The sequence below is a fragment of the Clytia hemisphaerica genome, unplaced genomic scaffold, assembly GCF_902728285.1.
Source record: "Clytia hemisphaerica strain Z4C2 unplaced genomic scaffold, Clytia hemisphaerica genome assembly, whole genome shotgun sequence".
Classification (NCBI taxonomy): domain Eukaryota; kingdom Metazoa; phylum Cnidaria; class Hydrozoa; order Leptothecata; family Clytiidae; genus Clytia; species Clytia hemisphaerica.
The window spans coordinates 64249-78733 of NW_027104297.1; the positions used below are offsets into that span (position 1 = coordinate 64249).

At 35.4% G+C, this 14485-nt stretch overlaps 1 protein-coding gene across 1 annotated transcript; it reads right to left on the reverse strand.

Annotated features, from left to right (window-relative positions):
* Positions 1–6599: 6599 nt before the first annotated feature.
* Positions 6600–10291, reverse strand: LOC136817215 (uncharacterized). Its single transcript, XM_067073554.1, has 5 exons — positions 10235–10291; positions 9796–9920; positions 8946–9167; positions 8041–8161; positions 6600–6841 (listed from the first exon to the last, which is right to left on the reverse strand). Exons 2-5 carry the CDS (start codon positions 9911–9913, stop codon positions 6691–6693), a joined length of 612 nt encoding a protein of 203 aa, XP_066929655.1. The 5' UTR covers positions 9914–9920; positions 10235–10291; the 3' UTR covers positions 6600–6690.
* Positions 10292–14485: the final 4194 nt, after the last annotated feature.

Sequence of the window (14485 nt, forward strand, 5' to 3'; positions counted from 1 at the left end):
AAACTCATACTGGAAACCCTTGAAGCAGAATTGTGAAACTGGGATATATTCTTGATATTCGTGACTTAATCTTCCAAACGGAAACATACGAAAACACCGGGCGTTTGCCACCAGTTTCATTGTTTAAATTCAAAAGCGGTGGCAAGCGCCCAGTGTTTATCGTGTGTTTCCGCCATAAAAGATTATGTCATGAATATAAAGAATTCATAGATATTGCTATCACTAGTGTACATTAGGTCTTTTTACGTGACCTTATTAACGGGGTTTTAAGGGTTTATCTAAAAACCAACTTTTTGGCAAATTCGGCCATCCTTGACGAAAAAATATATTTCATTGTTTTGGTGTTTCGGGTTAATTTTTGAAGACGATAGTAAAGATTTCAAGATGGCAGCATCCTTTAGTCTACTTTACTGGATACAATCTTCAGAAAAATTCAATCAGGAGGATCACTGCTAATGTATTACCACTCTTACACAAAACCTAAAAAGGTCCATTTTGCGTCACCTTATTAAATCTTTAAGCTAATTGAGTAATGAAATTTAAGAAGGATTAGTTCTAATAGGGTATTTAGTGAAATTAATTTTTGGTTTGACAATATAGTTAATTTTCTTTTATGTGGTTAAATGTGTTGGTAGATTCGCTGGATTGTAGGATTGGGATTCAAGGATTCGGATTCGGATTCAGGATTCGTAAAAAGCTTTGTAAAAAAAAATTGAAAAAAGATATTAACTTCAAACCAAAAGATCTTAAAAGATTACATAACATAGAGCAGTTCTTGACAAAAATTGATGTAAAAATGGGCGTGGCCTTGACGCTAATTAGGGAAATTCCCCTTTTTAGGATTCAAATTTCCAGCCCATTGCATACTTTGGCTAGTTCTCAGTCCCTTCGTTGTATTTGGATCAATTTCTAAACACCTGATCTTATGACCGGAAATGTCAATGATTAATCGTGGACAAAATTTATTGACAACAAGGGCGTGGCCTCGATGCTAATTAGGGAAATTCCCCTATTTAGGATTCAAAACACGAAAATTGCAAAGTTTGGCTAGTTCTCAGTTCCCTCGTTGAATTTGGATCAATTTCTAAACAGCTGATCTTATGACCGGACATGTCAATGATTAATTGTGGACAAAATTTATTGATAAAAAGGGCGTGGCCTCGATGCTAATTAGGGAAATTCCCTTATTTTGGACTCAAAACACGAAAATTGCAAAGTTTGGCAAAGTTTGGCTAGTTCTCAGTCCCTTCGCTGTATTTGGATCAATTTCTAAACACCTGATCTTATGACCGGAAATGTCAATGATTAATCGTGGACAAAATTTATTGACAACAAGGGCGTGGCCTCGATGCTAATTAGGGAAATTCCCCTATTCAGGATTCAAACACGAAAATTTGCAAAGTTTGGCTAGTTCTCAGTTCCCTCGTTGAATTTGGATCAATTTCTAAACAGCTGATCTTATGACCGGACATGTCAATGATTAATTGTGGACAAAATGTATTGATAAAAAGGGCGTGGCCTCGATGCTAATTAGGGAAATTCCCTTATTTTGGACTCAAAACACGAAAATTGCAAAGTTTGGCAAAGTTTGGCTAGTTCTCAGTCCCTTCGCTGTATTTGGATCAATTTCTAAACACCTGATCTAATGACCGGAAATGTCAATGATTAATCGTGGACAAAATTTATTGACAACAAGGGCCTGGCCTCGATGCTAATTAGGGAAATTCCCCTATTTAGGATTCAAAACACGAAAATTGCAAAGTTTGGCTAGTTCTCAGTTCCCTCGTTGAATTTGGATCAATTTCTAAACAGCTGATCTTATGACCGGACATGTCAATGATTAATTGTGGACAAAATTTATTGATAAAAAGGGCGTGGCCTCGATGCTAATTAGGGAAATTCCCTTATTTTGGACTCAAAACACGAAATTGCAAAGTTTGGCAAAATTTGGCTAGTTCTCAGTCCCTTCGTTGTATTTGGATCAATTTCTAAACACCTGATCTTATGACCGGAAATGTCAATGATTAATCGTGGACAAAATTTATTGACAACAAGGGCCTGGCCTCGATGCTAACGTAGGAAATTCCCCTATTTAGGATTCAAAACACGAAAATTGCAAAGTTTGGCTAGTTCTCAGTTCCCTCGTTGAATTTGGATCAATTTCTAAACAGCTGATCTTATGACCGGACATGTCAATGATTAATCGTGGACAAAATTTATTGACAAAAAGGGCGTGGCCTCGATGCTAATTAGGGAAATTCCCCTATTTAGGATTCAAAACACGAAAATTGCAAAGTTTGGCAAAGTTTGGCTAGTTCTCAGTCCCTTCGTTGTATTTGGATCAATTTCTAAACACCTGATCTTATGACCGGAAATGTCAATGATTAATCGTGGACAAAATTTATTGACAACAAGGGCCTGGCCTCGATGCTAATTAGGGAAATTCCCCTATTTAGGATTCAAAACACGAAAATTGCCTAACTCAGCCCCTAGAGTATCTCTTATCTTTGTGACTGACTGACACGCTTTTTTTATAAGAATGTTGTTTTTTCCAATTCATCATGAATATTCTTAACCTTTTGGGAAAAATCATCCTAAAATATTTTTACGGTATTCTTAGGTTTGTATCCAAACCCGGCCAAGATCTAGGATGTAAGTACATACTTCAAGCAAAAACTTGGCATTTTTGGTAATAGTTGGCAATTTTATGTTAAAATGCTCTAAAAATGGCATTATTAGGTTCAGTTGGCAAATTTCATGATGGTGGTATTCTTTTCACATTCTTAATTCTTTGGCCAAATTCATCGTGAATATTCTTAAAAAAAAGCATGTAAGTTACATTGTATCTCATATAAAAAAGCAATTTAAATCAAAAAAATTCTTACCATCGTATCTTTGTAAAGCGTCGTGTAACTTTTCTCTCTTCATTTGTGTCTTTTTCTTTTGCTGTTATTTTCTCTCTCTTTCATTTTGTTGATGAAATCAACATCAAAACATTCGAAAAAAAATCGAACGGTGATTAAAAAGATCAAACATTCTTTTTATATTTTTTTTGATAACTTGAATTAAAAGAAAATGTTTCTGGGCACAAGTGTATAAAAAATGATCTCTGGCATACCTAGCCTGGAGATCAATGCTATGATTTCTTGTTCTATATACCAATGCCGAAATATATATACCGTTCTCCTGCCTATGTCATTCCAGACCCCTTACGCCGAACACCGTCTCGTATTTTACTGCACAATATGAAATACAGCATTCGTGTACACGTTTTTAGGGGTCCAGTCATAAGATCAGCTGTTTAGAAATTGATCCAAATTCAACGAGGGAACTGAGAACTAGCCAAACTTTGCAATTTTCGTGTTTTGATTCCTAAATAGGGGAATTTCCCTAATTAGCATCGAGGCCACGCCCTTGTTGTCAATAAATTTTGTCCACGATTAATCATCGACATTTCCGGTCATAAGATCAGGTGTTTAGAAATTGATCCAAATACAGCGAAGGGACTGAGAACTAGCCAAACTTTGCCAAACTTTGCAATTTTCGTGTTTTGAGTCCTAAATAAGGGAATTTCCCTAATTAGCATCGAGGCCACGCCCTTGTTGTCAATAAATTTTGTCCACGATTAATCATTGACATTTCCGGTCATAAGATCAGGTGTTTAGAAATTGATCCAAATACAACGAAGGGACTGAGAACTAGCCAAACTTTGCCAAACTTTGCAATTTTCGTGTTTTGAGTCCAAAATAAGGGAATTTCCCTAATTAGCATCGAGGCCACGCCATTTTTATCAATAAATTTTGTCCACAATTAATCATTGACATGTCCGGTCATAAGATCAGGTGTTTAGAATTTTATCCAAATTCAACGAGGGAACTGAGAACTAGCCAAACTTTGCAATTTTCGTGTTTTGAGTCCAAAATAAGGGAATTTCCCTAATTAGCATCGAGGCCACGCCATTTTTATCAATAAATTTTGTCCACAATTAATCATTGACATGTCCGGTCATAAGATCAGCTGTTTAGAAATTGATCCAAATTCAACGAGGGAACTGAGAACTAGCCAAACTTTGCAATTTTCGTGTTTTGAATCCTAAATAGGGGAAATTCCCTAATTAGCATCGAGGCCAAGCCCTTGTTGTTAATAAATTTTGTCCACGATTAATCATTGACATTTCCGGTCATAAGATCAGGTGTTTAGAAATTGATCCAAATACAGCGAAGGGACTGAGAACTAGCCAAACTTTGCCAAACTTTGCAATTTTCGTGTTTTGAGTCCTAAATAAGGGAATTTCCCTAATTAGCATCGAGGCCACGCCCTTTTTTTCAATAAATTTTGTCCACAATTAATCATTGACATGTCCGGTCATAAGATCAGGTGTTTAGAAATTGATCCAAATTCAACGAGGGAACTGAGAACTAGCCAAACTTTGCAATTTTCGTGTTTTGAATCCTAAATAGGGGAATTTCCCTAATTAGCATCAAGGCCACGCCCTTTTTATCAATAAATTTTGTCCACAATTAATCATTGACATGTCCGGTCATAAGATCAGGTGTTTAGAAATTGATCCAAATTCAACGAGGGAACTGAGAACTAGCCAAACTTTGCAATTTTCGTGTTTTGAATCCTAAATAGGGGAATTTCCCTAATTAGCATCGAGGCCACGCCCTTGTTGTCAATAAATTTTGTCCACGATTAATCATTGACATTTTCGGTCATAAGATCAGGTGTTTAGAAATTGATCCAAATACAACGAAGAGACTGAGAACTAGCCAAAGTATGCAATTGGCTGGAAATTTGAATCCTAAAAAGGGGAGTTTCCCTAATTAGCGTCAAGGCCACGCCCATTTTTACATCAATTTTTGTCAAGAACTGCTCTATGTTATGTAATCTTTTAAGATCTTTTGGTTTGAAGTTAATATCTTTTTTCAATTTTTTTTTACAAAGCTTTTTACGAATCCTGAATCCGAATCCGAATCCTTGAATCCCAATCCTACAATCCAGCGAATCTACCAAATGTGTTAATGTGTTTTAATGATCTTCTTGTTTTTGGATCAATCTTTTCTTCTTAATGGTTTATTGAATAACGATTTTCCTTGTCCGCTTTTTTTCCGCGAATATTTTTTATCAGTACACTCCTACCCTAAGTCTACACAATAGACAACTCAAGGCTTATAGGCCTTACTTGTGTCGATGTTTTGAGGCTGTTAGCCAGGTACACGTTTTTTTTTTATAAGAACGTCAAAAATTTTCGAAGCCTTCGGATGTTCTTAGTTTTTTGTATTTGAAGCCTAAAAATGTTCTTAAATTGTTCTTATTTTTAGCATTTTTTGAGCATTTTGATGTAATTTCTTAAGAAAATGCATGTTTTTAAGTCTCCAAAGCCTTAGAATGTTCTTAGAATGTTCTTAGATTTTTGGGCCTCGAAGCCTTATGTTCTTATATAGTTTGTTCTTATAAAAAAAAAAACGTGTATTCCCAAAAAGTATAACATCAAAATTTATTATTTCATCTTATGATTGTAATGAGGCGGCAATGAAGGCGGCAATGAAGGCGGAGGTGGCAATGAAGCTAGCAGTTATTTCTACAAAAATATAAAAGAGATGGATGTCCAGACGTTTATATATTCATGGATAGGTAGAGTAGGAGTTTTACGCTCGAAACGAAGGAAGACATAACGCAAACTAGTACACCTCTGTCTTTTTGACCCATTGAAATCCAATCCAGAGGAAAAATTGCTTTTTAATTTTTTACCACACTAAATAGATGACTCAACCCCCTGAAATCTTGCTTTGCAAAAAAACCCTAAGACAATGTCTACGCTATAAATGGTTGCCTCGCTTACTTGACACCAGAAAATTCTCTTACATTCAACACTAACGTAAATAAAGCCTGGATTACACGAGGTGAAGTTGAACCATCCTAAGTTACAAAAAATTATTATTTTCCAAAATTATTCCATTGTCGTCGGATTGTCGTTGTGATATTGTCAATTTATCGGCGATCCAAAAAATATCGGCAATCTGATTGGTTAAAAAGAGTACAATATATCTTGTATTTTACATGTAAAAATATAAATTGACGAAAAGATGCTGTTGCATTCTAGCGGTAGCAGCGATCTAACGTCACTTTGCTACAAAAGTGCCCTGCGCTTTTTTCCAACACAAAAAGTGCATTTTTTAGATCACCGATAAACCAGTTATCAGACATTTGCTCGTACAATATGGAAATAGTTCACTTGTTCCAGATTTTCCCTATATTTTCCTCGTCTAAAGGCTCGGAAAATATTGTACGGAAAAATCTCGGAACTCGTAAAATATTTCTCATATTGTACTCGCAACTGTCCGATAACTATTACGTAACAGTTTTTGTCTGTCTCTCAATCACAGCTCAACATATTGATACCTATTCTTTCGTGGATAATTCCCTTATATAGCTGTTAGAGGTCTCGCTATCTGTCTAAATCATAAATTGAGGCACAATCTTATTTGATGCAGATATTTAATGAAAAATATTTTTTGTCGATATTTTGGTTGTATTTTCAACAATATCGTAAAAATAAAATTTCACAAAGTGTGGTATATTAAAACAAAAAGACATTTAAAGAAATTTTCAAAAATTTTCTTGCTTGAAATTTATAATGTATGTAAATAAATCAATACAGAACATGAGAAGATTCTAATGATGAATTTACATATGAGCAGAATCGTATCTTTTAAAGAATCTGACATTCCCGACACCAGCATAAGCAGTGTTGCCTTTGGTGTTCAAGACTCTCAATCCAAAACAGAAGTATGTAGCCTGGTGGTAATGACTGACAGCACATCTTTTGCTCTCGTATCTGTAAAGTGAATAATATTACAGTATAACTCTAATACAATAATGACCGGTTTATGAGGGCTGTACTGAGAAATATTGCCCGAGGTCAAGTAACGACCGAGCTTGCGAGGACGCATTGTTCATTTTCCTTTGAAAAAGTGACGTCACAATGAATTTTCCTAACGACGGGCAACTCTGGCCAGTGTAGGCCCGTCGTCATGCGAAAAGAACCAATTGCATTACACAAAAAGTCGTGTAGCCCGCTTCGAAAAAGTAACCGGTTAACAATAATACAATAATGACCGGTTTATGAGGGCTATGTACTGAGAAATATTGCCCGAGGTCAAGTAACGACCGAGTTTGCGAGGTTGTTGCGTTGACCGAGGGCAATATTGAAAAAAATGAGAGAAATGATGTCACGCATTGCTCGTTTTCCTTTGAAAAAGTGACGTCACAATGAATTTTCCTAACGACGGGCAACTCTGGACAATGTAGGCTCGTCGTCATGCGAAAAGAACCAATTGCATTGCGCAAAAAGCCGTGTAGCCCGCTTCGAAAGAGTAACCGGTATCTTTAATGGCTTACTTAATGATATTATATGGATAATAATAGTTTATTAGAAGTCGAACCGGAAGTGTAATTTGTTCGAATTAACGAAGGATTCAAATTAAAGAAAGCATTTTTACGTTTCCCTTTGATGGCGGATTTACGAATTATTTCGAATTATAGAATGATTCAAATAATAGAAGTTCGAATTGGCAAGAGCTCACTGTATAACAATTGTACATCCGGAAATGATTAACACTCGCTTATCACAGACCCCTTCCAGACGGCACACAACGTCAAAACAACGTCCATGTGACATTCATAACGTTCAAATAACGTTATTTGAACGTTAAAACAACGTTGTGTGCCAGCTGCGTTGGAATCCCTTACTGATGGGAAAAGCATCAATGCACTAAAACAATGCTATCGGTTTTTTAATTGCACTCTCAATTTATTGTTAAATGATTCTTAAATCCAAAAAGAGGAGCAGGGAAGCTTTTCAGAAAATGAAGAAATTCACTTTCTTCTGCCTTGGAAAAATTAAAGAATCACTTTTAGCCCTTTGAGATCATATTAAATTAAATATATAGAATAATGAACAAATTCACTTTCTCCTGCCTTGGAAAGACTGAAAATCACTTTTAGCCTTTTGTTATCATATTATATTGCTCGTACCTGTATTTGACTACATCTCCAGACAAGTCTTCGCACAAGATGGTCCATGGAGAATATTCATTGCAGTGGTGATCGTTGGAACCAACGAATTGGTATTTGGTCGGCATCTCGTTGACATTTCCTTAAAAAGTGATAGAAAAGACTTTGGTAGTCTATCACTCTATTTAAAAACGACTGATTGTATGGCCTAAAGTTATGCCTTTGAAATTAAACCCTTACAGTGCAGAGAAAATTTAGTAAAATTTGATCATGAATATTGTATTATTATTATTACCGTAGCTTAATGGTAGAGCAAATACCCGCGAATGGCATGGTTGTGAGTTTGAGTTTCGCCGGATCCGTTGGTTTTCCAACGCGTTCTGGTGGCTGGTCAGAAGACAACATGAGAGCGACTCTATTCACTTCATTGTAGTAATATTTGAGTAAACTTGAACAAAAAATCGACCCTTATTGATTCAATTTCTCTAAAAATTTTGAGCATTTTAAGGCAAAGTATGACATGTCACATTTTCCAAATTTTACACCCTTAGAGTGCACTTTTTCGCAGCTTTGCTCATTTTGACCCTTACAGTTCGCTTTAGAAAGCTTAGAAAGAGGATCCTTAAGGGTTGCACGTACGGTAGGCCTTTCACCTTGAGTGTCCACCCCTTATCATATAAGTCTTATCATAATAAGACTTTGTGTCTTAGATAAGAACATTGAGCACTTATCTCTGAAGATGAAAACAAACTCAGTTTTAGGCTATAGCTGCTATAGCTATAGCTTCGTTCTTACACATTCTAGAATTTTTCATGGTAGAAGAGACCACTTTCGTTTTTATAATTTATTGTGGATGGGTTTTTATGTTTCCTAGACTGTTTGTTATATGAATACAATAAAGGCAAATTTTATTGTAAAAAGCTCACCGTTGGATCTGAAGGTCACTTCAGCTGGAACAAATGATTCACGGAATTTATACCAAATCATTTCTGGCATATGACCATAATTGTTCTTTGTTTTCCATCCGTAAGCGTAGTTCTTTTGGAATCCTTTTTCAGCCATGTAAGTAGCAGAGTATTCTGATGTCGCACCTGCTGTTCCACGTTCTGTGTGTACTTCTTCAATGATGTGTTGGTGATGATCAACAGCTGATTAAAAAGATAAGAATGTTGATATATTGGTATATGGGATCCGTAGCTCAATGATAGAGCAAATGTCTGCGAATAGCATGGTTGTGAGTTCGAGTTTCGCCGGATCCGTTGGTTTTCCAACGGTTCTGGTGGCTGGTCAGAAGACAACATGAGCCCGATTGTATTCACTTCATTCAATGTCTTCATTCTTATTCTTATACAAGAGCTATTTATTCCCAAGGGCATTCGATCTGAACGGACAGAATTAGGGTCTCAAAATTGGATCCCTCTATTATATTATTCACCTCGTTTGATTGATTAAAGTTAACCCAAAAAACATCGTTTATCTCACTTTACACCCTAACATTGCGCTTTTTGGGTACTTTTGGCCCTTTAGATTTCACTTTGAGAAGGCTGAAAAACATACCCTAGAGGGCCTCGCATCACCTAGAGTACCCCGGGCTTCAATGGTTACCCCGAAAAGTAGTTTTTGGATACCCCGTAGGCCTTTGTAAAGGTATTTTTAGCAGTCAAGGGATATAACTACAATTTTGTACTGAGCCCAAATGACACCTCTCGGTCATTCAACCGACCAAAAGAATGAATGGGTAGGAAATTAGGAAAAGTCCAATAACGCAAATCTTACAGTTGTGTTTTTCGTTGAATTTGTCATGGTCATTATCATCTGCACCTGGTGATGAAACAGCGTGACATTGAATTGCAGCAACGATGCCCAAAAGGAGTACAACAGTCAATGTCTTCATTGTTAAACTGCAAATGAAATACATACGAAGATAATATCCCTTTTTATCTTTGATCTACACAGGGGGACTTCCAAGATTTCGGTATAATCCTCATTTCGGTATTTGACGGGAAAATGGTATTCCAGAACTTGTTAAAAAGACTTTTGAACAGAATCTGAGAATTTTCTGTCCAGTACGCCGGTATTTCATGAAGTATTCACCGCTTTCCGGTATTTTGTCACCGCTTTGTCTATACTATGGGCAAAGAATGCATCCCACATCTTCACCTGGAAAGTTTCAATTTTCAAAATTGATAAGGAATATTAGGACAAAATATTTTACCTTTTCAATGAACTACAAAATGCCGTACCCAAAAGAAATGCTTGTAAATGATTTCCATCGAATGATCCAACCCTTTATATATGAAAAGCACTTTTGCGGCGCCATACCCATGAAAGTTTTTGTTCCTATACTCCAAAATAAGGGTGCTACAAAACAAACAGCCTATATGTGAAGTTTATAGACCAAATAAAAACCGTATTTTTACTCAATTGTTGAAAGTAAATACAAATCGCTGTATCCCTTACATTTGCAAAATAATAAGTTTTTGAAACCTGTTTCAGGGTTTGGAAAACCGAATCTCAATTTTAGAAATTTAATGTGAAAATAACATTTGAGCAGCTGGGTATTTTTTTGCATCTGAAGATATTATTTTCAATATAATTCAACAATAACATATCAAATGTAATTTGGTTGTAGGATTTTAATTTTGACCTGGTGCAAAACTGTTGTTATTTTTTGGACTCTTAAGGCAACGCCTACTTGCTTATTATTGTTTTATTTGTAATATTTAATATCAACATGCAGGTGTATCATTTTGACCTTGATATATTAGCTACGAAAATTGAAAAATTGAAATCTTGAAATCTTCCTTTTCCAAATTTCTAAATCAAGTTTTGTTGATTATACCATAGTATAAGAAAGCCGCGGCTGGAATGAGTACAGCTGAATTTCTGTTGTTCTATCTATGTCGTAAGAACAAATTTTTTTATGGTTCGGTGACAATTTCCATTATCAATTTAATTTGACGTTTAACAAACTACCTCGTTAGACGTAATTTTGCTCATGAACGCAAATCTCTTGATAATTCACGCATTCATAACATCAAAGTAAAAGAAAAGACTCTTGGTTTAAAAGTACTAGAACGTCAGAATGTCAGTGCTTTAAGAACTTGAAGAAAATTGAGTGCCTTGAAATGCCTTCCTGATTTTTCTGAAAAATTATTACTGGTATTAGTAAATAAATATTCAAGCTGCATTCTGTGAAAATTCCATTCGAAAAACAACAGTATTGAGGTGACAGAAAGCATTCAAACTTTAGCATTTGAAAATTAGTTCTTTTAATAAAATGTGTGTTATTTGGTCCTAAATTTACAAAAATTTATTTGGAATTTATAAAAATATACTTCAAATAAGGTAATAAGAGAGGATAGTGGGAAAAATTTGAGACGTGAAAAGTAGTTGTTCTTCAATTGAATATTATGAACACTTTTAAGGTTAAGGATTTTGTTACCTTCGACTTAGTTCTTATAAACCACGGAGACACAGATAGAACATCCATTTACAACAAAAACAATAGCGTCATCATTCCAGCCGCGGCTTTCTTATACTATGATTATACGATGCGAGAAGCCATCAAAAATAAAATTTTTGATTTATCAAACAATATACTAAATATCTGTACAGTACATACATATATTTGAATCATCTTAATCGTCAAGAAAAGAGAAATTGAAAGTCCCTCTCCCCCACCGTTCTATTGTATTCATCTTGCTGCAACTTTTGTTATACGCCCACTGGGACCCCTTCTCACTGGAAAAATTGTCAGATAAGCAAATCCTCACTGCAAAATATTGTACTATCTTTCCATCCCCGCTGAAATTTATGGCTTAAAAACAATGAAATTTAAATCCCCAGCCATATAAAACATGGGAATATCAACCCCCATTTTAGTCCGTTATTTTTACCCCCACTGGCTGGAAAAATTCTACCGGGTCTGTGAGAAGGGGTTGTTGTTATGTTTCCGATTCTTTTCCTTTCAAGTACAGTATAGTCTGAATCGCATACCTCTATGTCTATAGACATACTTATATATAAGAAACCTATATATAAGAAACTTTTTTCGCTAGAGGATGAGCAGACGCTAAGTACAGTACTGACTTCTACTGAAAAATAAGGTCCCTCCTGTTAAAACTTGAGTGTTTTCATCACAACTCCTCCGTGTTTGTCAGAAATGCTCATAAGTCACGAAAAAGTGTGTCAGAAAACTATGACAAACTAACAATATTGACAATGGATTGATACATTTCTACTACTCTGTCAAGCCATTTTAACAAAGAATTATGAGGGTCGCCAACACAGAAATGCCGACTGATTTTTAAAAATCACCGCAGTACCCGTCAAGGTTTTTTCTAAAATACTGTCACCGTCACTTTTTGCTTTTAGTAAGACTACTACGAAGACTACTACAAACATGGGAATGGACTAACTCATTCCTTATTTCTGTTAGAACACACTTACAATGGTAGCCTAGTTAACTAAGCCCGTATTCACAAGGCTAGGACACACGGCTTATGGCAATATAGCGTTTTTCGGCGCTTTAAAGATTTTTTATATTTACGGATTTTAAGCTTGCCTTGGAATACAGTCACAACTTAACCATCAGATTTATCCAAGTGACTGAATCAAACTAGCTTAGATTTCTAGGCTATTACAATGGTTAGTTTAGATTTCTAATCATATCGATAGTATTGCTCCCATCCAGGAGTCTCGTGTCTAGCCCCTCGGGCTTGAAAGTCAATAACCATGTCATTCATGTCCATATTTGAAGAAACAGCGCTTTGTCAAAATTAAAGTTAATTTTGGAAGAAGCGGCTTCTCGTAAAAATCAGTACATTCATGATATTCATGACGTAATCTTTTATACGGAAGCACTCAAGATAACCCGGAACTAGTGGCAAAATAACAAAAGACTAGTGGCAAATTTTTCCACTAGTTCCGGATTATTTTGTGTGCTTCCGTATAAAAGATTACATCATGAATATCATGAATTAGGGTACGATTGCGATCAACACTTTTTAGTTTTTAAGCAGCAGTAACACCAAATTATGTCACCTGGCCACCTGTCAAAGACGTCATCAGACTGGGCAAAATTTAATTTCTTGAAATATTCAAAAACTGATAATACCAGCAAGAGCATAAACTTGGGCCATTCCATTTTATATCCATACAGCGGGTGGATCAATGAAGTATAAACCCAAAGGGCTAGAAGTGAATCTCCTTGGTAGGATTTGAAGCCATTAAATCCTACCTATGTTGCGCGGCTTTGCGTGGCCTGCGTGAGTTTTACATAAATGCTAGACTAGCAAGCGTCTGTCTTTCCTTGGACACAGCAACGCAGGAATAGTGCTTATAATATAGAGTTCTTATAAAAAATAGAAATTGCCGCGGGAAAGTGGATTGGAAAGACAGACTAGTTCCAAGTGGTGCAATACGGGATTTTGCTTCAATCTAATCTCAGGCAACGTTCCCTCGAAAAAGAGGGAAGATAAAATGAATGGACACGGCTTATTTTTTCTTCTATTCTCATCGCAATATTTGAGTTTCTCGGAGTTATGGATGAGAAAAATAATTTAAACACAAACAGAAAAACGTGGCGAGGACTTCTCCAACTTCTTTGCTAAACTGAGAAGAGAAAATTTTTAATGCTTTAATGTTTATAATGTTTATAAACACAGATTTAAACTGTCTTGGTATTCTCTATCTGAGATACCCTTTATTCATTCATTGTTTTTGGCTTGGTTGGGACGTTTGCAAAATTGGAGGTCAATATGAACAAATACATATAATTTTATATTTTGTAAAAGCTGTTGCTTTTTTGAAAGTATTTTTTCTTTTTAGCTTCCACAAAAAAATAAAGTTTTCTTATGCCTGCAGTGGCCTGATATTTTATATTTTTGATGTCGTTTTTCTAAAAGATGTTCATCTCTTTTTTTTGAAAAAGATTTTCCCCTTATATGAAATATTTTTGTTTTGGGGTACCTAGCTGGTAGTTACAGTTCAGTTTATATTCTTTTCATTCAGACAAACAAATCATACTTTTTGTGAATAGTTTTATTTAACTCCTTGTCTTGTTGTTGGTATCTTGTTGGTGCATTTATGCATGAATTATGGAAGAAAGAACTTTCAAGAACTTTCAATTTTTTCAAATTAAAAAAGCTTCTAAATTGACTGATATTCCATTGTACTCACCTTCTTTTATAATACATTAAAGTCAAAAAATAATCAGGATGTGAGTTTGTTTTGATTTGATATGTATATCCAAATGTTGCACATAAGATGATAAAACACCTCTCATTTAACAAAATAAAAAACAAGTTTTCAAAAAAACTATATTAGGCCTTTTAGGGGCCTCATGAACGCTGTTAATTTAGTTCAGTAATTAGTTTTTCAAGAGAAAGTCTCATAAAAAAAATAATAAAGCATAAAAAGTACCGAGTTTTGTTTACTTTTTTATTCTAATCCGTGAGGGTGA

What these genes read in the sequence shown, in the direction of transcription:
- LOC136817215 (XM_067073554.1), bottom strand. Translation starts at nt 9,913, where the DNA reads ATGAAGACATTGACTGTTGTACTCCTTTTGGGCATCGTTGCTGCAATT. An exon ending in ATTCAACGAAAAACACAACT is followed by an intron (nt 9,168 to 9,795) that starts GTAAGATTTGCG and finishes CTTTTTAATCAG; the next exon opens with CTGTTGATCATCACCAACAC. An exon ending in AGTGACCTTCAGATCCAACG is followed by an intron (nt 8,162 to 8,945) that starts GTGAGCTTTTTA and finishes TCACTTTTTAAG; the next exon opens with GAAATGTCAACGAGATGCCG.